The following is a 26,217-nucleotide window of genomic DNA, read 5'->3' as shown; positions in this document are numbered from 1 at the left end:
GATTTGTTTGCGGATGCATTTCTAAGGAGCACAGATAGTGTATTTCAGTCCAGTGAGCCCCTCAGGACATGCTATAGAAATCAATTTGCTGTTTCTGTCTCTGAATCAGTGTTAGGAAAGTAATCATGCTGTGTTCAGGAACTCCTCACTCTATTAAATTGATTTTGGATCGATAAAAAAATGCCAATTGGGCCAATTTCAAAGGAGCAGAAGATTCACAGTGACTCAGGACAAACTAAGAAAGTCTATTTCTCAATACGTGGACTGTTTCTGCTCCCTGTACATAGTGCATATGTATCGCATTTATTCATCCTTTATTTAACCAGGGGTACTGGACTGAGATACTACCGCCTACATTTACAAAGCATTGCATTAGATCTAGCGTAGATAGGAAGTCATAAATACACTCCACATTCTGGAGTTTAACCAGTATTTTGTTTTAAAGGCTGATGTAACAACAATAAACAGAGCAAGAAAAATCACATAACTGATTAATTTCCTGACACCATCCCCATTCATGCCCCCGAAATGTGTCTGTGTTTGAAATAAACCAACATTGACTATATTATCAAGCAGAGTCAAAGTAATAAATGTCTGAATAAATACATTTGAATTAAATGTGGAACTGAACATCACAATAACCAATAACAAAGGACTGTAACACACTCTATTGGTACCATTTAACCCTGTAAAGCCTGAACCATTAAATCATTGACAGAAAATTCCAGTTCTTTGAAATCAGAGCCTGTATTGGTCCTTCTGAACAACCCCCAATTTTTTTTTTTTTTTTTTCAAATATCAATTCCCACGTATGAGTTTCAATTTTGTATCATATTTGATACATCTCAATGCTCAAATATTATTTTTGAACAAAAAAAAACATAATTTAACATGAACATGTCTAACAAATTAATAATAATAATAATAATGGATTGGATTTATATAGCGCCTTTCTAGACACCCAAAGCGCTTTACATTATTGACCCATTATTCATTCGCGCTCACATTCTCCCTCTGGTGGTGGTAAACTACATCTGTAGCCACAGCTGCCCTGGGGCAGACTGACAGAAGCGTGGCTGCCATTTTGCGCCTACGGCCCCTCCGACCACCACCGAACATTCATACACCAGTGTGGGTGGCACTGGAGGCAAGGAGGGTGAAGTGTCTTACCCAAGGACACAACGGACTGACGAGGACAGAGCGGGATTCGAACCGCCAACCCTTCGGTTATTGGACGACCCGCTCTACCAACTGAGCCATGGCCGCCCCAACTGAGCCATGGCCGAAGGTTGTTTGAAAATTGGTAATTCCTTTTCAAAATTGGGAAAGTTCCGCCTCCTTCCTCATTAATAACAATCTTTTAATGTCACTGGAAAGGCCTCTGGTGAACAAATCCCCCCCCCCCCCCCCCCCCCCGGTGGAATATCTGTGTATTGCATGTATCTAATTGTACACATCAGGTTTTTCAAGAATAAATATCACACTGATCATGTAGAGGGCTTCAAAACTCATGTATCAAATATGAAACATTTGGCGTTAAAGGGTTAATAGATCGATAGGTAGACCAAGTAATCAGTTTGGCCTATTGACCTAGCTCTAATCTACAGTATTAGTATTAACGCAAAACCAAGCAAAAACTCAAACAAAAAGACTGTTTTTTTTTTTTGAACCTTCAAAGATTTAAACAGCAGCCAAAAACCAAAAGCATCTACTAATCCTATCAGTCAAACAAGTCTTATCATGTAAATAATTCAGGTAAAATACAGTTTTTTAGTGTTTCAGCAGCATTAGATATGATGCATTTGGATGTTACATAACCTTGTACTGAAATTGGAAACACTGTCATCTTAAAACCCATGCAGTTTGAGGTGAAGAAGGTTGTTTTTATGCTCAGTGAATGATGTATTTTGCTGAAAAAGTGACTTTGTCTGTTTTAATATAGTAAGCTCTTAATTCACTCTACTTTAAATGAAAGACAATACCTGGTTTTCACTGTAAAATGCTAAATGCACTCGCACTTTCAAACATTCCATTTTGAGTGTATTATTATGTTTATTCTATTGTTTTACTTGGTATTTTTATTTCACTGTTTTTAATTGTACAGCTGTTTTTTTATGTCTTCTTAGTCTATTCTTGTATTTTAGTCTATCATTTTGTTTTTTTTATTCATTTGTATGACACTGTTTTTTAATTGTACAGCTGTTTTAATGTCTTTATATTTGTATTTTATTTTATTCTTTTATTTTGTTTTTTAATGTATTCTTTTGTACAGCATTTTGGTCCACTGTGGTTATATTAAAGTGCCTTACAAAAGAAGTAGAGAGAGAGAGCTTAATTGTTAATCTTCCCCTGTAAGTCGCTTTGGAAAAAAGCATCTGCCAAATGCAGAAATGGAAATGGAAATGCACGGGATAATATTGTAAATAAATGGTAGTGAATCACTAAAGAGAGGATAAATGTAAAGAAAAATTCATCTGGAAGTTAGTTTTATTCACCTGCCATATTCTGGGTCATAATAACCTATGCATGAAAACCACAGTAAGAGAGAAACCAATACATGTCAGTATGTTTTAATATTAAAAGAAACAAAAGATTCACAGAGACCAAACCCAGACAGTATAATCCTGGTCCTGTTTAATCAACATAACAGTGCCAGCTCTGCAAAGTAAGCAAAGCAGTGCAGTCCAGTGGGACAGAGCAGTTGTCCAACAACAGCTTCTGTGACCTAATTGCACAGTCAGCATCCCACAAGACTGCAGTGTCACTATCTTAAACATCTTGGTAACACTGCACTTTTAGTTAATGGTAATTAGCCACATGAAGCAACTCTTTGATCAAAAGCATGCCCTGCAAAGAGGATGATTAAAACAAAAGTCAGGCAAAGCTTGGAAAGACGTGGAAAGAATGGTGGTCAGCAGTAGCAGGGTAAGACAGCGCTAATACTCTGCTGGTTTTCTTAAAAGCTGCTTTAGGCCAAATGTCGTTGTGTACAGAGGTGAACGTTAACATTACTGCTGTGGAAAGGGTTTGTATATTGTAACTACACCGATGACTATGGCTGGGCGATATGGGAGAAAAATCATATCATGATTTTTTTTTTCAGATCAGACAATATCGATATGTATCACGATATAAATCAAATCACTATTTTTTTTGTCAAGCTTAAATTTTCTGCTAGTTGTGACGACATCAGAGAGAGAGAGAGAGAGAGAGAGAAAAATATATATGTGGCGGTACTTATAGAGAAGTCCCTCCCTCTGCTCTTAGAATTATCACCCCCTCTGCTGTTATGTATTATTCCCCCTGCTTTATTCATCTCCCCCCAGCCCCCCATCTTATAAGCGTCTTAACCTCCTAAGACCCAGCTATGGGTTTTCTATCCACATTTGTAGACAAGAGTTTCACAACTTTATACAAAAAAAAAAGGAAAGAAAACTGTCCACCACAAAGGATATTCCATAAAAATTTAAAAAACTGCATCTGAAAAAACTGTTGCATCATGATGTTTCCAATATAGGCATTTATTTAATTAAAAAAAAAAAAAAAAAGGTTGTACTTTGCTGACATTTCCTGGGTCTTAGGAGGTTAAGTTCCAGTTATATGATCATATGGTTTGCATGTATTAGTATTAGCAGGCATAGACCACAACTCACAAAGGTATTTCCATTGCAGTTTTGTGTGACATACCAATTGTGCTACGGCCAAAAAAAACACCTCTTGCCAGCGTAAAAACGTTTAATTGAAAAACAAGTGTTTTGGCGAAATTGTTGTTTTTCTATTAGGTAAATTTTTATGCGCAAGTTAGATTTGCGCAATCTGAAGGTCAATGGAAAAGCAACTAGTGTTCATGCAGAGGTGGACCCTATAGACCCTGTAGATTACATTGGACCTGAGATTGTTGTCTACACTGCAACTGTTGTTGCCACTGTCTTGTAATGAGTGTGTAAATGACCAAAAATAGTCACTTGCCTGATAAAGGGTTAACTGATCATCACGTTTGACTTTTATAACTCTGAGAGCACTAGAGTCGACTGAGAGTTCCACAAACTAATTGTATTACTCTGACAGCTATTTTCTTACATTTCAATTATATGGAGTCTTTTCAGTTTCTGTCAGAGGACAAAGTGTCATAAATCTATGTTCTTTCACATGTCAGTAACTCTAACAGCACTCTTTCGTGCTCACAGCTGCAATCTTGATAAAAAGTAATAAAATTTTGAGATTTCTTCTGCACGGTTATTTGACATGTGGGATAAAAGTAATCTAACAATGAAAAACTGGCACTGATGCATTAATTCTATATATTACACTGATGGCCGTGTATAAAAGGACATTTTCACTGGTGACATTTTTATATATCATGGAAGAAAAACCACAAGCGTTAATAATAGCCTTAATAATGTTGTATTCAAATTACAGGTTCAACTGATCCTTTAGTGAAAAGAAACCTCATTAATGTTATTAATGTCATCTGGGCCTCTGCTGCTACAGAATACAGTGGGAACATCTGCTCTGAAGACGGTTCGCTTTAGCTGTTTTTCACTAATAGCTTCTTTTGTTTTGGTTGTGTGATACTAATGATGGGATGTAACAAATCCAACCTCAGGTACATAAATGTCTCAGATGCTTGGGAAGGTAATGTTGATGAATACAATGAAATCATAATCCCTCTTTTTAACCTGTGCCCCTCAAAAATACAGTCATACTACATTTCACAGCAAATTAAATAATCTAGAGCATCACCAAATTGTGGAAAGTGCTGTGTAAATTTATGAGGTTTTTTTTTGTTTTTTTTTTAATTATTTAGAGAGCGGTTTTATCTATATTTCTAGTTTGGTCTGGACTTTGGTACTTTCCACATTGAATAAAATTCACAGGCATGACCCTTCCCTATCAAAAGAAATTAGTTTTTTCCACAACTAGAGTCAGGTGATTTAAAAAAAATGGATTTTAACGTACATTACAATCAAAGAAGAAACATGTCACGGTATGTGTGGACACACCAGGAAACTCAAGTATTTTTTTAATTTAGTACAAGATAGAGGGGTAATATATAATAATAATGAATATATCTGCAAATCAACACAATATTTACGTTCATCGCCATGTTTATGGAATGACTTCTCGTGTCATCTCACAATAATAAATAAACAAATCATCGCATTTGTGATTTAATGGAAAAACCGACATTACACACTTCTGTTTTTTCGACATTTAGTAAATATCGGTAAAGTTTTGCACAGATGTCCAATGAAAAAGTGACTGTTGTCTGGTCTGGGTCAAGTAAACCATGGTTTGGAAAATGGACAGTGCAAGCACTTTCTAAATAGCTAGAACTTTCAGAGCAATGATAGGAAGCTCTGAAAGGTGTTGTTGCAAAAAACAAAAGAAGAATAAAAACTACAGACCACAGTAGATTAAAAAAAAATTAAATGGATTAATAACATACTGATGTCAAATGAGCTGCCATTTATAAAAGGAGACATACATACAGTCACGGAAAAAATTATTAGACCATCAAAAGTCATCAAAAACAATGGTTATGCAATCAAGTACAAACTCCTGTGTGTATCATGTGACTAAAACAGAGAAAAGAAAACATGGAATGCCTAAAAACTGTTTTTGGCAGTACAATGCCATAGCCACTGATGTAAGAACTGAAGTGATTTTGGTTATTATCAAGAAAACATGGAAAATGGCCAGATATCAGCTCTGAAATTAAACTCTTATGAGCTATTTTTGTTGTTATCATTATATTTGTCCAAAACAAATGTATCTTTAGTTGTACCAGGCATTAAAATGAACAAGAAATTGAAGAAAACAATGGGTGGTTTAATAATTTTTTCCGCGACTATATGTACCTTTAGAATGTATTCAATAGAATCATAATGACGACAGTAAAGTGAACTTTGAAAACTATTCAATTTATGCCATATTTCCTCTATTAGTGAACAGGCCTTTATTTACTTAAGCGGCAGGAGGAATGAGACCTACACTATATTGCCAAAAGTATTGGCTCACCCATCCAAATAATCAGAATCAGGTGTTCCAATCACTTCCATGGCCACAGGTGTATAAAATCCAGCACCTAGGCATGCAGACTGCTTTTACAAACATTTGTGACAGAATGGGACGCTCTCAGGAGCTCAGTGAATTCCAGCGTGGAACTGTGATAGGATGCCACCTGTGCAACAAATCCAGTGGTGAAATTTCCTCGCTCCTAAATATTCCACAGTCAACTGTCAGCTGTATTATAAGAAAGTGGAAGTGTTTGGGAACGACAGCAACTCAGCCACGAAGTGGTAGGCCACGTAAACTGACAGAGCGGGGTCAGCGGATGCTGAGGCGCATAGTGTGAAGAGGTCGCCAACTTTCTGCAGAGTCAATCGCTACAGACCTCCAAACTTCATGTGGCCTTCAGATTAGCTCAAGAACAGTGCGCAGAGAGCTTCATGGAATGGGTGTCCATGGCTGAGCAGCTGCATCCAAGCCATACATCACCAAGTGCAATGCAAAGCGCCGGATGCAGTGGTGTAAAGCACGCCACCACTGGACTCTAGAGCAGTGGAGGCGCCTTCTCTGGAGTGACCAATCGCGCTTCTCCATCTGGCAATCTGATGGACAGGTCTGGGTTTGGCGGTCGCCAGGAGAACGATACTTGTCAGACCGCATTGTGCCAAGTGTAAAGTTTGGTGGAGGGGGGATTATGGTGTGGGGTTGTTTTTCAGGAGCTGGGCTTGGCCCCTTAGTTCCAGTGAAAGGAACTGGGAATGCTTCAGCATACCAAGACATTTTGGACAATTCCATGCTCCCAACTTTGTGGGAACAGTTTGGAGCTGGCCCCTTCCTCTTCCAACACGACTGTGCACCAGTGCACAAAGCAAGGTCCATAAAGACATGGATGACAGAGTCTGGTGTGGATGAACTGGACTGGCCTGCACAGAGTCCTGACCTCAACCACACAGAACACCTTTGGGATGAATTAGAGCGCAGACTGAGAGCCAGGCCTTCTGTCCAACATCAGTGTGTGACCTCACAAATGCGCTTCCGGAAGAATGGTCTAAAATTCCCATGAACACACTCCTAAACCTTGTGGACAGCCTTCCCAGAAGAGTTGAAGCTGTTATAGCCGCAAAGGGTGGACCCATGTCATATTGAACCCCATAGACTAGGAATGGGATGGCACTCAAATTCATATGTGAGTCAAGGCAGGTGAGCAAATACTTTTGGCAATATAGTGTAGATGAGAGGCAAGTCTTTATTTCTATTTTTTTCTATTTAACCTCCTGGCTAGATGTCAGCTCTTAAATTAAACTCTTGTGAGCTATTTTTGTTGTTATCATTATATTTGTCCAAACAAATGTACCTTTAGTTGTACCAGGCATTAAAATGAACAAGAAATTGAAGAAAACAAAGAAGGTCTAATAATTTTCTGTAGAAGGTGAGGTCAGACTGTATTTGCCGGTGGTGTCAAAGCAAAACTAAGTGGACCCAATGTGTACAGTACAAAAACACAAACCATCTCTGAAGACCTTTGCTGTTGCAAAATCAAAAACACACCCTGTTTTGTTTTGTTAAACTTAAACCAACAGTTATGACGCACCACTTGTACGTCTCACATGGTTGACTTATGTGTTTTGTGCACCACTCTCTGTGAAATCTGCATTCAGTGTGTTGTTGTTTTACACCCTGTCAAGATAAAGCAATATGGCCTTGAAGCTTTTCACCAGTGACCTTAGCATCACTTTCTATCTTTAATCTCCTCTGAAAAAATGATGAAACCTTGAAAACAGGGTTGATCTCGGTTAAGGGGAGAATAGGCGGTACATCTGTACCTGTCCCTTTTTGTCATGTAAACAAACGACATACTCACAAGGTGTTCGTGGAAGTCTAGCGTCCGTGAGCTGAGATCCGTATTTACTCAGCAAAAAATATGATTAAGATAATCAGCGTAGTCGTTTTCATTATCACTTAACTAGAATTTATCTTCTGTTGTTTAATGAGACAGCTTGATTAGCATCTCATAACCTTGGGGCATGAAATGGATTTTCAGGGGCTGATGATGTCTGTTAGTCAGAGTCCAGTTCCAGGACTGTTCTGCACGCATGCATCTAACAGTGTTATCATAAAGATGCATGCTGGAATTATTTGTTACTGGTATTATTTGTTACTGGCATTATTTGGGCGAACGTGGTGTATGATATTGTGTTCATGCTTTCTTTTCTTATATTCATCATTTAATAGGTCTTATGTATTTCTTTTTTTTTTTTTTTTTTTGTAGTTTTGTTTGTTTGTTTTGTGTTTTTTTTTCTTTCTCTTCTGCCCAGTTTACTCAGTTCTGGTTGTAGTTATTGTTACTATTATAATCATCACCATGGTTGTTACTGTTTGTCCTGTTGATGCTTTCTTATGAAGGTCTTTGCCACCTTCTTCTTTCTTGCCCCCCCCCATGTCAGGTCCGGCATTGAAATGCGGTTCAACAAAACTCATAATAAACCAGTGGTGGCTGCTCGTCTTTCAGAGAGGGGAAGCTGATTGTCGGCTTACATTAAAAAAAAAAAAAAACAAGTCAAGTTATTTAAACATTAATTCGGCCGTCCGTTCCTTTTTAAGAAAATGGTCATATCGTACCAAGTAACAAGAAAACGTTGAAATTATGTTAAATTGAAACAAGGAAGTACAATGAGTGTGTTTTATTTACAGTGCAAGAAATGAACAAGTAATTTCGTAGTGGTTTCTCTCTTGATTTCACAGCAGAATGTGCGACGGTATTAAACTGAACTGTGTCAGTGAAGGAGTAGATCTCAAACTAGCTGTCAATCAAACGGGATTCAGCCTTTTGACCGATCCTCCAATCAGCACGTGAAAACCTGGCGTCCAGCCCGGCTGAGCTCCGCCCACAGCTCCATTCACCCCCAGACACGCCAAGTGTCCAGGGGCGGGACAACATCGTAGCATTTATCCAATTACTGTCCAGTTTTGAGGTAATGAAAAAACTGTTCCACTCAGTCCCATTGAAGTGCATGGACGCCGGGCGTCTACGGGCAAATGCACTGAGCAGAGATCGTATGAGAAAACAGCGCAACGGGAATGTAGGAGAAGTGAACAACATTGAGTCAGTTGATTTGTGATAAAGCTGATTCTGAACGAACTTGTCTTTGAGATGAACGCGTTCTAACACAGTTGGAGTCAATGAAATGTCCACACAACTGTACATATTTAACTATCTAATTTTCATAATTTTAGGGGAAGTTGGTCTTCCCTTGCAGTCTATGAGAAATCGCCTCTGTAATAAACATAGTACAATTTCAAGGGGCGCTTCATATACTTACCCTTGGCAAAGCAAATTTGTTCAGCATCAAAAGGCAGCCAGACTACCATTCTGCTGTTAGGATGCTGGACAAGACAAGTTAAAAAAAAAAAAAAAATGTATGCTGGAGAAATGTAAATGAATTGGATTTACTTAAAAACAATGTCAACACTTTTTTGTCTGGTCCCATTTTATGTAATTACTTATAGCATATTTCCTTTAACTCTCTGTTCCTCTTGGACACTGGAAGCAATACATGAAATTACATTTTGTCCTTGTCCTTGTACCACAATTTGGAGTTTATCAGTCTTGGGTTATTGTGACCTTTAAATAGTGCCGCAGCTGTGCTTTACCCATTGAGAAATTTCATTTTTGTCTGCCTTGAGATGCCAACGTCCCAAAGAAAGGCCTATCATATGGAAAGGTGTTTTGTGTAGATAAGTGCTGAATACAGTAGAGTTGTACAGAGTGTGAATTAAAATCAAGCACCGGTGTGATAGCATCGCAGTTCCACTTCAGGATCCCACTGAGTCAGTGTTTGTGTGATGACTTTGTCTGCCTCAATGCTGCTTATAAGATATAATAAAGATAAAAATGTCTTCCTATGTTAAAACCTTTTCCTGTATATAGTTCCAAAGCCCTACACAGAGTCTGACTCCAACATGGGTTTCAGAATGTGCTGAGTTCACAAAGGAGACAAATGAGAGAATGCTGCAGGAGAATACAAAAGTAGCGCATGTTTGCAAAGTATGTGCGTCCTCTTTACTGATGCAGTTCTGATATTTTACAGTCAATCAGCGGATTGCATAAATAAACCCAGCATTCACTATGACCGGCCAGAAGCAAACAGCAGACAAATAGACCAGCTGGTTAGTGCGGATCTAGTTTGCTTCTGAATTGTGGAAGGTCAAACAAATCACAGCTGAAAGGACAAAAAATATTCAGGTGGACACAAATATGCTTTTGTATTGCCTGTGGAATGCTGTGTGACTTATCAAACTACCCATTCTTCTATCTTATGTTTTCAGGATTGTAGGTTGGTTGACATTTATGAACACAGATCTGTTTATATTATATACAGAACATTTTTTAACATACTAAATGACAAAATTATAATGTATGTACCTGTTAATAGCGTTGTCGACCTTGTAGGGGTGTGTATTGGCAAGAATCTGGTGATACGATACAAATCACAATACTAGGATCACGATACGATATATCACGATGTATCATGATACTGTTAAAAAGGCAATTTTTTTGTTTGTTTCTTTTTTTAAAAATGATTATTTGTTGAAAGAACTGAATTACACCAGCAGTATGCACAAATACTAAACACTTTTTTTTTATTTTTATCGCAACAGGATCTAATGCTATATCACAAAATATTCCTGTGTTTAAACTTAAATTATGTTTTACAGACATTACAGTTTAAGATCTTGTTCAAATGTTCATATTCTATTAGTTCAGAATTAACATCAGAACATTATTTTTGTCCCAACAAAGGAATTAACATCTGCCTCTCAGACAGTAAAAAGTGCTTTTAGGATGCTTCAAATAACCATTATTTAATAAAACAGTATAAGATATAAACAATAAAGAAAAACAAAAAACAAAAATGAACCTCCGTCATATCTGCATTTGAATAAATACCTGAAAATATCGATACAGTACTTTTTAATATCAATACAGTATTGTGAAATGAAATGTTGCGATATATTGCAGAACTGATATTTTCTAACACCCCTACTACCTTGTATTTTGCTGTACTTTGTGTAGGATTTTTCCAGCACTGGCTTTTGATTTATTGCAAAAACAATTTAAATATAAAGAAACTGGTATTTGTTATTTGTCATTTAAAGGCCAGGGCTTGTTAGAGCCTTGCAAAAGAATAGCTCGGATTGTATAAATTGATTTTTTCCCCTCTCTCTCTACCAGGGAAGCTATGAAGCTGCTGCTCTGACAGCAAAACACAGTCTGTCTGGAAGTTTTTCATGGTCTTAAACAGCTTTTGTTGTGCTGCGTCACTTTGGCATTGCTGTCGGCCTGTCTGTATTGATTTTGGCTCAAGTTATTTGTCTCTTACAATGTACAGGATCCACAATATTAGTTTTGTTTACTGCCCGTGAGGAGACAGTTTATTAGTGAGAATCGGTTACGTTATTAGTTTGTCTGTCGTCTCCCACTTCTAAACAGTATTATGCAAGTTACTTCCAAACTGTAATATATTACAGAGTACTTGTTACTGTTATTTAAAAGTAATTCGATACCTTAAAATATTACTGTCTCAGAATTGCAATGCATTACATGACTCCTGTTTTACTTTTAAGTTACATACAGACTCTCCTCATAAACGGCCCAATACAAGCGATAGGAGAGCCTTAGGACTAGGGATGCAAATTTTCAATTATTCCATTAATCATTAGTTGATTGACCTTATTGATCGATTAATGATTAATGGATAAGCGGGGATTTTCCTGAGAACCTGAATTTCTCTTTCGATAGGGTCTATAAGAATAAAAGCTAAATATTGTTTATATACGTCATGAAAAAAGCATGTCATATTCCTTAATGATTGATTTATTGTACTGTTGGATACACTACAGGCAATGACATTTATGTAGTAGAACTAAATAAATTCCGCAGAAAAATTCAATAAAATAAATGGATCTCAAGAGGGGCAGTTTAGAAGAAACTGGCATTTCTGACTTCCCAGATAGCAAAGAGATACTGGGACGGATCTGGAACAGAATCGCACCCCGACTCAGCCCAAAACCATTTGGCAGATCCGTCCTGGTGTCCAAACGCGCATCGAGCCAAAACAGGTACTGCTCCACAAAACGGATCTTCTACAGAAACGGTCCAGCTCTGGCCCAGCTCTGTTCAATCACATCCAGAATATACACAAGAATCATTTTGACCCAGATTCATATTACGATTCTAGTCCAGATCAGCATTACAACTTTGAAAATCAGTCTTGGTTGTGTGATGGGAGCCTTTTCTGGGCCGAATCTGTAAGCCAGCACAACTTCGAAACTGCTAGAGAGAGCTGAAAGACAGATCAGATGCACCCGTTATCCAACTTCAGCGATGAATCCTACTTTGGGCAGTGGCGCCCCCTACTGTCGACACCACAAATCCCGCTGTGGAAAAGAGCAATTAACCGACAATTAATAATTTAATCAAGCAAATTCTTACCGACAATTAATTGATAGTGGATTAATTGTTTACATCCCGACTTGGGATGCATACATTTGTGCCCCAAAGTACATATGGACAGATAGCTGAGTAAGTAACTACGATGTTTGAATCCCAGCAGGAACGCTTACATTTTTTTAACATTTTACATGTTCAAACAGGGGGCGTGGCACCAAGGACACCAGTAGATAAATCCACAATTGATAAAGAACTGTAACGAGTCATAGAAACGTTAGCTTAACTTGTCATTGTTCATCACAGGGATCATGCTAATGCTAACTAGCTTCTTGAAAGCAGGCTTAGGGTTAGTAATGAGCATACGCCCATGTGGCCAATGTACTGTCTTCTGCCATCTTCATCCATTCGCTGAAAACCAACAGGAAATAGAATTTTCTTGCTGCATTTTTCATTCCTTAAAGGGGTCATATTTTGCTAAACCCACTTTTATTAGTCTTTGGTACATTTATTTGTGTATTTGGACCCTAACAGTTCCAAAAGTTTGAATTTGAACCCTCCAGGTGCTGCAAAGCTAGCTTTATATTCATTTAGGCAAAAATCGAGTGGATTTCTACGACCTGTTTTAATTCCTGCTTAATTTGTTACGTCTTATAACTAGTTATGTCACGACATTTGCACATATAAGGTCAAGACTTCCAATGAACATTTCTCTTAATTGTTCTGTCAGCAGCAGTGGTTGTAGTTCATACTGAAAATATGTCCAAATTTTGAGCCGATTACCTAAAATGTTCAGTTGTTGGTTGTATTAATGAACTCAAGTGGCTGAAATGGGACAGAGAAGCACGGTCAACAACCTGGAGGGGGTGGGGTGTGAAGTGGCTCATTTGCATTAAAATGACCTTTCTGGTGTCATTACTCAAAAATAGAGTTGAAGATGGACCTGTGGAGTTGAATTAATGAAGAATTCAGACCCAAGCAGAGCATTTACAGTTTATGACCATGAGGAAATGTTTTAAAATGCATAATTTCATTTTAAAAAAGTTCAGTTTCACTCCTTTAAGATTCGGTTGCTGTTTTTCTATTGATTTTTTTTTCATTTGAGCAATTAAATTATGGACGAAAAGTGTGTTGTAACGCAAGCACTACTGAACATGTACCAAGTAAAATTTATTTATTTATTTTATTTTATTGGTTTATTTAATAGGGACCATGCACATTTATGAATATTGCTGTATAAAAAAATACACCCATGAAAATAATATGAATAATAATAATAATAATGGATTGGATTTATATAGGACTTTTCTAGACACCCAAAGCGCTTTACATTATTGACCCATTATTCATTCGCTCTCACATCCTCCCTCTGGTGGTGGTAAACTACATCTGTATCCACAGTTGCCCCGGAACAGACTGACAGAAGTGTGGCTGCCAATTTGCGCCTACAGCCCCTCTGACCACCAACAAACATTCATACACATTCATACACCAGTGTGAGTGGCACTGGAGGCAAGGAGGATGAAGTGTCTTTCCCAAGGACACAACGGACTGACTAGGACAGAGCAGGATTCGAACTGCCAACCCTTCGGTTATTGGATGACCTGCTCTACCACGTGAGCCACAGCATTTTATTTTATTACCTCCGCCAAGGAGGTTATGTTTATGCCAGGGTTTGTTTGTCTGTTTGTTTGTTTGTCTGTCCGTTAGTGTGCAACATAACTCAAAAAGTTATGGACAGATTTTGATGAAATTTTCAGGGTTTGTTGGAAATGGGATAAGGAAGAAATGATTAAATTTTGGTGGTGATCAGGGGTGGGGGGGCCCACAGGGGGGCCCCATTTCCAACAAACCCTGAAAATTTCGTCAAAATCTGTCCATAACAAACAAACAGACAGACAAACAAACAAACAAACAAACCCTGGCAAAAACATAACCTCCTTGGCGTGGGGGGGGCCCACAGGGGGGGCCACTGATCAGCCTTGGCGGAGGTCTGCGCTCTCCGAGTGCTTCTAGTTGGTTTATTTAATAGGGACCATGCACTTTTATGAATATTGCAGTATAAAACTAGAAGCACTCGGAGAGCGCAGACCTCCGCCAAGGCTGATCAGTGGCCCCCCCCGTGGGCCCCCCCACACCAAGGAGGTTATGTTTTTGCCAGGGTTTGTTTGTCTGTCTGTTTGTTTGTCTGTCCGTTAGTGTGCAACATAACTCAAAAAGTTATGGACAGATTTTGATGAAATTTTCTGGTCTGCGCCCCTCCCGTGGGCCCCCCCACCCCCGATCACCACCAAAATTTAATCATTTCTTCCTTATCCCATTTCCAACAAACCCTGAAAATTTCATCAAAATCTGTCCATAACTTTTTGAGTTATGTTGCACACTAACGGACAGACAAACAAACAAACAGACAAACAAACAAACCCTGGCAAAAACATAACCTCCTTGGCGGAGGTAATAATACACTCATGAAAATACCAGAATTAGTAAAAACTAGAAAAGCAGTTGGACAGCGCAGACCTTCGCCAAGGCAGATCAGCCCCCCCCACCCCTGATCACCACCAAATTGTAATCATTTGTTCCTTGTGCCAGTATAAACATTTCCTGAAATTTTTATCCAAATCCGTCCATAACTTTTTGAGTTATTTTGCACACGGACAGACAGACAAACCAACGTACAACAACATAACCTCCTTGGCGGAGGTAATAACTACTTTTCATCTGCAGTCCTTAGGCAGGTGACAGAAACAAAACATAAAACAGCCCACATTAATACATCACTTGTTCACTATAAATTAGAAAATTAAAAAATACAAATAATGATGACAAATAATGAAAATAGTACTGAAAATGTATTAGTAATGCCTTACACTACTGCATTACAGCAAAAAGTAATCTGTTACCGTAATGTATTACTTTTCTAATGTGTTACTCCCAGCACTGCGAATGGATGTGTCAGAAGTTTTTTTTTAGTAGATTTTTCAACGTCTTAGAAAACAGTGGTGAGGTAAAGTTACACCTTGATGATGCTGAATAGGCATTAGCGCTTTTCCACTCTCACCAGGCTGACAGTAAATATCCTGAGCCTGTCACACACACACCAAACAAGCACTCATCTGCTTTCTGTAATGTCTGTGGAGCTGATAGGACACGCTCCTCTGACACGCTCGCAGCCTTGTCATTCGTGGCTGTCTTTAAAGCGTAAACCTCAACCTGAGGCTTTAATCCTTCTATCAGACAGGACCTGGATTTTCCCAATAGCACAGCTCTCCAACTTGTCAGCAAGTGCCTCAGGACATCTGTGAATCTTAACTGGCCTCAGTGAACTGCATTAAAGGGCAGCCACCATGTACATTTTTTGACCTAAAAGCTGAGACGTTTTTTTTTTGTTATGACACTGACAGTGCAGCACCTTGACAAGTGGCAGAATTTCAATATTTTCATGTTTCAGTGGACTGACCTTTTACAAAGTGATAGAAACATGCTATACTGGTATATTCTGACTTACTTCTGAGTGAATATGTAGGATTTTTATACACATAGTTAACCTGACATCATTCAGGTTTCTCTGAGGATTATTTATGCTTCCTTCACTATGTAATCTCTTATGTGGTACATCTGATAATCATTAATTCACCAGTATTAAAAATTAAGACCATGAATTTATGCAATTTAGTAACATCAATTTGAAATATATTCTGTTAATACAGCAATGCACTCAAGAAAGAAAACATTTTCATTTGTATAAAGAAATCTATATGTTTATATTCATTAATGTCCACATAATGCTTATTTCATAGCGATGACTTTATGTATGTTTACCATGCTGGCAGCTGCATCATGTTCCAGTTAAGAGTCAGTCACTTCTATATGCAGTGTAGGTACTGTGGAAAGCTTCAAAAATGAGAAGGTCGGTGTCTTTTGTGCGAATATGAAATATTTGAAATGTTTTCAAACAGGTTTTTATTGATGGATTATATCGTATATAATAGTATATGGAACTGTTTAAATTCTTTAACCCTTTCATGCATGAATTATGAGAACCTTAATCAAGATTTTTTTTTTTCCTTAGTGTTTTTATTCATGACATTTAGGCATGGAAAAAAAAAAAAAACTACACAATTGATTTTTTATGTTCCTATTTTTCGTGGAGTTACCAAAATGTCCCCTCAGCTGGACACCATACGTTTAAGTTAGAAGCAAAGAAACATGTATTTACTGATATATTGTGTGAAAACTATGAAATAAATGCGGATAATGTTTTCTCACATTTTAACATACCTGCATTGATATGATATGCAAAAAAAAAAAAAAAGAAAAACTTTTTGTTTAACAATTAGCAATTTTTTCCACTCAAACATGTTACGGCAGATCAGGTTTATCTAGAACAGTTAAGTTACAGTAATGGTATGAATTGCAGTGTATGGGATGATGCATAAGTGTCCACTGTGTTGGCTGATATGGAACTAAAACAACAAAATCCATGAATATACAAGAGAACACCTTGACCAGCTGTCCACTGTAGTGACCACTGTGCATGAAAGGGTTAAAAAATACAGGGTGGGGAAGCAAAATTTACAATATTTTGAGGCAGGGATTGAAAGACAGTGTATGACCAATTAGTTTATTGAAAGTCATGAGAATTTATTTGCCACAAGAAAACTGACATAATAGAAAATGTTTTTATTCTATGTGTCCTCCTTCTTTCTCAATAACTGCCTTCACACGCTTCCTGAAACTTGCGCAAGTGTTCCTCAAATATTCGGGTGACAACTTCTCCCATTCTTCTTTAATAGTATCTTTAAGAAAGTCGACATTGCTGTGTGATGTTCTATTGGTAGCATGTTCTAAAACGCCCCAAATAGCAGAATCCAGAGGGTTTAGATCTGGGCTAGAAGGCGGCCATAAACATGATTCCCAAAAATTGCTAAAGTTGGATTTGTTGCTGTTGTCAACAAGTGTTTTGGTGTTCTTGTGTAAGATTTTAACTTCAAATCATATTTTACTGCATTTCTAACGGTCTTGTTGTCTACCTCAAGTTCAATTGCCATTTTTCTCATGGATTTGGTTGGATCCTTTAGGATTTTGGATTTGAGAGCTTTAATAAAAGCTTTGGTACGTTTTTGTTGCTTCCTCCACTTCCAGACTTTCTCGTAATAGTTTTGCTCATAGTCATTCTCTTCTTTACATTATAAACAGTCTTTATGGACACTCCAACTATTTTTGAAATCTCCTTTGGTGTGACGAGTGCATTCAGCAAATCACACACTCTTTGACGTTTGCTTTCCTGATTACTCATATGGGCAAAAGTTTCTGAAAAGGTATGGATAATAGTGTTAGGTATGATTATGACATCAGTATATGTTTGGTTTCAAAACAATTGACGTAGTGCCTGCTGAGAAAAAACAACTCAATGTTCATTGTAAATTTTGCTTCCCCACCCTGTATGTTGTATCTTTTGTGTTTGTTTTGTCTCCCACAAAAGCCCACAAAATAAAAATAATAATCATTTTTATTAAGTAGGAAAAGTACACTTCTTGTAAAGTATTGTTTGCTCAACCACATTAGGGGCTTTACAAGTTGTTAGCTGTGCCTTAGATTTCATATGTAAATTAGGATTCATTGCACCACCAAAGCTTCCAATTACATGTTTGCCCTTCATGGAGAGGTTACAATTAAGAACCAAGGAGAATAGGTTCAACTCTGCACATCCATTTTGTTAGTAATAGGATGTTTGGTTAACATCTTAGACGCTGATGTTAATGCATAATTGTTGCATTCACCCCATCTTCTAATATCTGCATAGTTATCAGAGTTGAGACTGCGGGGGGCACATTGCATCATTTCAAACCTCATTTAACACTGAGCCATGCCCCTTTCTAAAACCCAAATTGCTCGCCATGGAGCAGCAGAGTGGCTCCAGACATTCATTAGCTTAATGAAAACAGGCCACTCTTCTTCTACCGCCCAGCGAGCGAGTTCTTGACGTAGCTGCAACGACCATCTGCTCTCAAGCTCCCTGCCAGCTATAGGATAGTCCTGTCAAAGCAACCCCTGTGAAGAAAGGCAACCACAAAGGTGCCTTAATCAGTCAGATCTGAGGACAGGCAAGGACAGTAGGGATGCTGTTTTTTTCATGATGATTTCATCTCAGCGTCCCCTGGCGCCTCCCTAACCTGAGATGTACTGCGCTCTTCTGATGATAATGACGTTTATGAAATAAGCTGAGTGTGCATTTGTCGGAGTAGAGTTGCAGCAGCCACACAGCTGGCAGCGAAATTATTAACAGCTCAGCCACAGTGGGAAAGGCTGCTTTGTGAAAAGGTTAATATCATTTTAGACTTGGCCAGACTATGTTTTGGTGAGCGGCTGACCACCTGTTCAGCTCTGGAGGTGGTCTCCTATCATCTAATCCAACTACGAACATTTGAAGGTCGAGATATTTACCACAATTAAAAAGAAACAGACTTAAGAAATGTGATTAGAGGCCATTACAGATGTGCTTACGAGGCAGAACATCATCACTTCACTTCTAATTGATCATTTGGTGCTTTTTCCTCAGACTTAGACTTGTGTTATGCATTTCACCTCCTGGATCAACCATCACTAATCTCAGCAGTGTTGTGCCTGAACAACCCAGAGCTACTTTTCTCAATATGAACACTAGCTGGTGCACAGCGAGAGGGAAATGATAGTCAGAGCCCCAAGGCTTGAATCTGATAGTTTGTCATCTGGATAGTATTACTTAATTTCCCACTGGGAAGAAACTCATTATTTCTGACTTTATCTCAGCACTGACCTCTGGAACGGTCTCAGGAACGTTATTGGTTTGTGCCCGTGTTCCCCATGTTTTTTTTGGGTTTTTTTCTGTTTTTTTTTTTTTTCTGCATGACAAGGATGACCCTAAACGGCAATAAGATACATGACTAGCGAGGGCACAGTTCAAGTAAAGGATGGATACATATTTTATGCTGGACCACAGATGAAAGTCCTATTCACCTTTAATATGCTACACAGAGAGCACAATTATATTGATTTATTGTAGTCTACATTCCAGTTTTTTCCCACATGATGTATGGTGAATGCAATGTGAGATTATATTGATAAGGTATGACTAATGGCCGGCAAACATCCAAATGGATCAAATTCCTTATATTTCAACAGTGTATAAAGAAAAAGACTCAGAAACATTTATCTTCATATATAGATATTCAGCAAAATCTGCCATGAAATTAAACTTTATAGTATTTACATTTCTTGAAAGCATTGATAGGTGTCTCTTTGCTCTTTTCTGTCTGTGTCACAGTTTAATTTTGTTGGGAAGCTGCTGGGACCACGGGGAAATTCCATGAAACGATTACAAGAGGAAACGGGAGTGAAGATGTCCATCCTGGGTAAAGGGTCCATGAGGGATAAAGAAAAGGTGAGGTATTGATTTAACTTCAAAAGCAGTTGTTTGGTCAGTTCAAGGTAGTGATCAAATGGAAATATTTACAGAGAATAAAACAGGGGGAAGAAAAAAATTCCACCAGTGCATGGAAAAATATTCTATCCAACAGAACAGTAACTGTGATGAATAACACAATGTGCAGAATTAATAGTCTTCTCTTGACAAACATATGTATGAGAAATAAGAAGTTTTTTCCCTCTGTGTTGTTTAATAGCGTATTCTGTAACAGTCAATTATAAATGCAAAGTAATGAATCTTTTTTGCCAAAGTCGTTTATCCTGCTGACTTGTGCTTCCCTGGAGCCAAACTTATCTGAGCATGTACCCAGACAGCCTGCTGGATCTGGTATTCACACTGGTAACAGGTCCCAGTGTGCTGCTATTGAGTTACGTCGCTGTCATTACTGTATCCTCTGATTCAGACATCAAGACATGACAAAAGACGTACAGTCTTACCACCTCTTTGGTGAAACCGGAGATGCATTTTAATACGCGAACAGCTTGCTGACAGTAAAATGAGGCAGAACGTCTTAAACATATCTGTATGCTTCCAGCTATTATGCATTAGTATGACTAAACCATTGTTATTTATTGTATTTAGTATGGATTTATTCTGAAAAATCAGTTTCAAGCACTCAACAAAAGGCAATTGACACTGATGGTAAGATTGTATAGAGTGGGAAAAAAACGAGGTGCATGAATACATAAATAAAAAATCTACATAAAAGTAGTTAAAGTACGTACAATGACCTAGTAGATATACCATGTGTATATGACAGTGATTCCCACCCTTTTTTGGCTCGTGACCCCATTTTAACATCACAACTTTCTGGTGACCCCAGACATTCAATACAGAGACTTTTTTTGTTTTTGCTAAAATGAATTTGATTTTGATCGTGTAATAGTTTGCTATACTATGTTGCAAATAAACGTTAATTTTAGATGACATTTAGTCTATATAATGTATATTATTATGGACAGAGGCAGTAAAGCCAGGTGTAGATTACTGCACAAAGTGAGAATTTGATTTTCCTTGGTCAGGATATGTACAGTCAGTCCAGCTTATATTTACAAGGCTGACAATTAATACTGAACAAACAAGAACTCAAACTATGGATTATGAAAGAGCTGCAGCATCTGAAACTGACCACAATGAACATTTGACAGATAAATAGTACCACAGCACTTCAGTTTCAATCAGTCAATCAATCAAATTTTATTTATACAGCGCCAAATTATAATGAAAGTTATCTCATGATACTTTACATATCGAGCCGGTTGAAACCAGAGTCTAAAGCTTCAGCTTCAGAGTTTGTCGTGTTTTTTCTGTATTGTGATTGTCTCTCTCAACTTACCATATATTTTTTTAGTAAGGGGGTTGGTGGATTTTTTGTTTGTCTGTCTGTTAGCAAGATCACTCAAAAAGTTATGGAAGGATTTTGATTACATTTTCAGGAAATGTTGATACCGGCATAAAGAACAAATGATTAAATTTTGGTGGTGATGGGGGGGGGGGGGGGGGGGGGGGGGGGGGGGGGCTGATCTGCCTTGGCGGAGGTCAGTGCTCTCCAACTGCTTTTCTAGTTTTTATTTTTATCAATTACTAGAAATTTCAGGTGACCCCATTTGAATTCCAGGCGACCCCACATGTGGTCCCGACCAGGGGTGTTAGAAAATATCGGTTCTGCAATATATCGTGATATTTCATTTCGCAATACTGTATTGATATTAAAAAGTACTGTATTGAAGTTTTAGGCATTTATTCAAATGCAGATGTGGCAGATTTTTGTTTCGGTTTTCTTTATTGTTTATATCTTATTTATTATTATTTAACACAGTTTTATTAAATAATGGTTATTTGAAGCATCCTAAAAGCACTTTTTACTGTTTGGGAGCCAGATGTTAGTTCCTTTGGAAACTAGGAGAATTAGAAAAAAATTTGTGATGTAGCAATAGATGCTGTTCTCATCAAATAAAAATTTATTTAGTATTTGTGCATATTTCTGGTGTAATTCAATTCTTCCAGGAAATAATCATTTAAAAAAAAAAAAGAAACAAACAAAAAATTGCCTTTTTTAACAGTATCATGATATATCGTATCGTGATCCTAGTATTGTGATTTGTATCATATTGCCAGATTCTTGCCGATACACAGCCCCAGTCCCGACCCTAAGGTTGAAAAACACTGCTATATGGTAAGGGCTGTATTTTCCACCAAAAGTCAAATATTAGTTTTAATTCCTCCTCAGCCTCCAGTTTTCATTGACTATATGGTGCATTTTAGCCAAGTAATTTTTTGGATGAATAAACCTTTGGTTAAGCCAACTAAATAAAATAATCTGATGGCTGTGTAATTAAAATGCAATACCTCTTGTAGGTGGCTTGTTTCGGGCTTATATTATGCATGGATTTCCATTCATGCCTAATTTCGAGGGCTAAAGTCTTTACTCTGACAAAGGCTGAGGGCACTGAGACCGTACTTAATAATTTTTATGTGTGCCATGGCTGCCTGCGATAGTTCATTTAAAATTTTGGCTTCCTTCCACTAAGTCTGTTCTGTTTACTCATGTTCTGCATTAACTCGTCGTCAGTGTGTTGAATAGAATAAAGACGCACTAAAATGTAATCAGACTGTCGGTGTGTTTACTTGTATTCAGTGCTTAATCTGTAATACTGTACCGAACACCATACGAATACGTTTCAGGATTAGTCAGGTGCTATTGGAATAAGATGTTGTAGATTTCACCTAGGGTTTCAATTTAGAAGACGAGGTTACAAAGATATGGTACTGAGTGCGAGACACGAGGGAAAAGAAGCTGCCTATGTTACAATCAGATTAGGCGTGGGGTTTTCTGTGCGCTGTATTGATTTTGTGTACACTCCCAGCTACTCTGAAGGACTCTGTGATGAGACTGACACCTAAAGGTCACGACTGAAAGGCTGGCTGCCATTCGAGACTGCTAGCCACAAGGCAGCGTGGTACAAACCAATCCACAGTCCCATTACACACCAAAGCACATTTCTGCCGTCTTATCCAGATCCTCTGTGAGGTAGCGATACCTCAGCTTCAGAAAATCTGCACCGTCCCACCTACTCATTTTACACCATATGGTCCACGTTGCACATTGTGCCCAGGTGTGAAACTCGTTAACACTTTGCTGAGTCACAGAGACTGAAGCCAAACCAACATTTCACTGAGCAGCCAAGTTGTGCAGGATTAGTCCTCATTTTATCACTAGTATCTAGCGTTGCGCAATATATATCATCCTATACATGTGAGTTTAACCCTTTCATGCATGAATTATGAGAACCTTAATCAAGATTTTTTTTTCCTGAGTGTTTTTATTCCTCTTTAGGCATGAAAAAAAACCAATGTGACTGAATTTTTTTTTTTTTTTTTAAATCAACCTGTTTTTCATGGAGTTACAAAAATGTCCACTCAGCTACACCATGAATTTTATTCTTGAAGCAAAGAAACATGTATTTAAAACCCAATATCATAAAGTGATATGAAAACAGTGAAATGAAACCATGTTTAATGCAGCTAATCTGATGTTTTCTAACATTTTAACAAATTCTAATACTAGTTATTACTCACTTCATGGAGATAATATGCAAAAAATAAATATTAACAATTGATTTCCACTCAAGAACCAACCAAGAACAGTAAAGTTACAATAATGGTATGAATTGCAGTTTATGAGATGATGCATAAGTGTCCACTGTGTTGGTTGATATGGAACTAAAACAACAAAACCCATGAATATACAAGAGAACAGCTGGAGAAGAACTGTCCACTGGAGTGAACACTGTGCATGAGAGGGTTAAGACGAATCAGCTATACTTTTTACTTTTTATATGTTTTACACTGTATTTAAGATTTTTTTCATATTTTTGTTAGTGCTGCCACTAATTTTCAAACAATTAATCTTTCAACTAATTTTTTGATTAGTCGACTGATCTAAACGACTAATTAAACTAGAAGCACTCGGAGAGCGCAGACCTCCGCCAAGGCTGATCAGTGCCCCCCCCCCCCCCCCCCCCCCCCGGATCACCACCAAAATTTAATCATTTCTTCCTTATCCCATTTCCAACAAACCCTGAAAATTTCATCCAAATCTGTCCATAACTTTTTGAGTTATGTTGCACACTAACGGACAGACAAACAAACAAACAAACAGACAAACAAACAAACAAACAAACAAACCCTGGCAAAAACATAACCTCCTTGGCGGAGGTAAAAAAAAAAAAAAAAAAAATCAAGTGTTTGTTATTTTGTTGTATTCATTTTATTTTGAATACAACTGAAGGGACAAAACATAAAATGTCAACTGTACCATGACAAATGTAAACAATATAAATAACTTAAATGTAACCAAACAAAAAAAATTACAAAGTGGGATGTTTTCCGATGGGCTGGTTTATTTGGTCGATCACGTCAACTAAGTCGACTAATCGCAGCAGCACTAGTTTTTGTACATATGCATATTTGTTTACACGCATAGATTTTATAACCTTATCTTATCTTAATTTATCTTATCTTGTCTTATCTTGCCTTAACTTAACTTATCTTACCTTAACTTATCTTAACTTAATTTAACTTAGTTTAACTTGTCTTATCTTGCCTTGCCTTACTTTAACTTACCTTTACTTAACTTAGTTTAACTTGTCTTATCTTGCCTTGCCTTACCTTACTTTAACTTAACTTATCTTACCTTAAATTATCTTATCTTAACTTAGCTTAACTTGTCTTATCTTGCCTTGCCTTACCTTACTTTAACTTAACTTATCTTACCTTAACTTAACTTAGCTTAACTTGTCTTATCTTATCTTGCCTTGCCTTATTTTAACTTAACTTATCTTATCTTATCTTAACTTAACTTAGCTTAACTTGTCTTATCCCATCTTATCTTATCTTGCCTTGCCTTACTTTAACTTAACTTATCTTTTTCATGTACCACCACGACATAACAGCTGTAAAGTATTGTATAGGCTCAGAGCAATGAATAAAACACAGCACATGGAGGATTTTAATAAATGAAGTCATATCCTGACGCTCCATTATGTCCCCCTGTGTGTGTCCATGTGATGATTGATAAAAAAGGAATCCACAAGAGCGGTTAACAGTGTACAAAACTTGACATTAACTTAAAAAACCAAACAAAGGTAGACAACGAAAGGTCAAAACAAAAACTGTTCAGCTCCACTTTTATATCTCCAGTCCCACGTCCACTTACTTGCTAACTTGTGTATTGTATCTGAGGGAAAATAAACACCATAGCAACAATAACTTATTCCCCAGTACATTAATTAAGAAAGAAAAGAAAAGAAAGAAAGACGAAAACATACACATGCAAATTTTTACCCATCCACAAGGGTCAAATTTCCATAACATACTATATCTAAACTGCAAATAATTCTGTAAATTAATTATGTAAATTAATGCTTTTACTGGGAAATCATTATTTATATGAAATGAATATGAAATGGAGTTTTATTCCATAAAGATCATTTATGCTCCTACACTGCCTTTGAGGTATAGTTTACACTTTAAGCATTTTTTTAGTCAGTTTATGTGTTAATAAAACTATTAGCACTAGGACTGCCAACATTTTTTTTTAAGACTGTTGGTCTGTAAATGTTTTGATTGAGTGTATGTGTTTTTTCTCTGTTTGCAAATGCTTTTATTATTGTAAAATTGTAATGACTGCATCGCTGCCGTCTTGGTCAGGTCTCCCTCTCTCTCTCCCTCTCTCTCTCCCTCTCTTTAGCGATGAATCCTAGTTCGGGCAGTGGCGCCCCCTACTGTCGACACCACAAATCCCGCTGTGGAAAAGAGCAGTTAACTGAAAATTAATAATTTAATCAAGCAAATTCTTATTGATAATTAATTGATAGTGGATTAATTGTTTACATCCCTACTTGGGACGCATACATTTGTGCCCCAAAGTACATGTGGACGGATAGCTGAGTAAGTAACTACGATGTTTGAATCCCAGCAGGAATGCTTGCATTTTTTTCAACATTTTACATGTTCAAACAGGGGCCGTGGCAATGAGGACACCAGTAGATAAATCCACACTTGATAAAGAACTGTAACGAGTCATAGAAACGTTAGCTTAACTCGTCATTGTTGATCACAGGGATCATGCTAATGCTAACTAGCTTCTTGAAAGCAGGCTTAGGGTTAGTAATGAGCACACGTCCATGTGGCCAATGTACTGTCTTCTGCCGTCTTCATCCATTCGCTGAAAACCAACAGGAAATAGAACTTTCCTGCTGCATTTTTCATTCCTTAAAGGGGTCAT

At 37.6% G+C, this 26,217-nt stretch overlaps 1 protein-coding gene across 3 annotated transcripts in view; it reads left to right on the top strand.

The window, feature by feature from the left end:
• Window positions 1-26,217, top strand: part of khdrbs2 (KH domain containing, RNA binding, signal transduction associated 2) — a 153,885-nt gene that overhangs the window by 27,582 nt on the left and 100,086 nt on the right. For all 3 annotated transcript variants that reach the window (XR_003937590.1, XR_003937589.1, XM_030156875.1), the window contains exon 3: window positions 19,767-19,883. Coding sequence is in view for 1 of the 3 variants with exons in the window: in XM_030156875.1 (XP_030012735.1) it covers window positions 19,767-19,883 (117 nt within the window). In the remaining 2 variants the exon portion in view is untranslated. The remainder of the gene's footprint in view (window positions 1-19,766; window positions 19,884-26,217) is intronic.

This window comes from Sphaeramia orbicularis, chromosome 15, assembly GCF_902148855.1.
Source record: "Sphaeramia orbicularis chromosome 15, fSphaOr1.1, whole genome shotgun sequence".
Lineage (NCBI taxonomy): Eukaryota > Metazoa > Chordata > Actinopteri > Kurtiformes > Apogonidae > Sphaeramia > Sphaeramia orbicularis.
The sequence above is the reverse complement of the archived record's forward strand: the minus strand, read 5'-3'. Positions and strand labels throughout refer to the sequence as shown.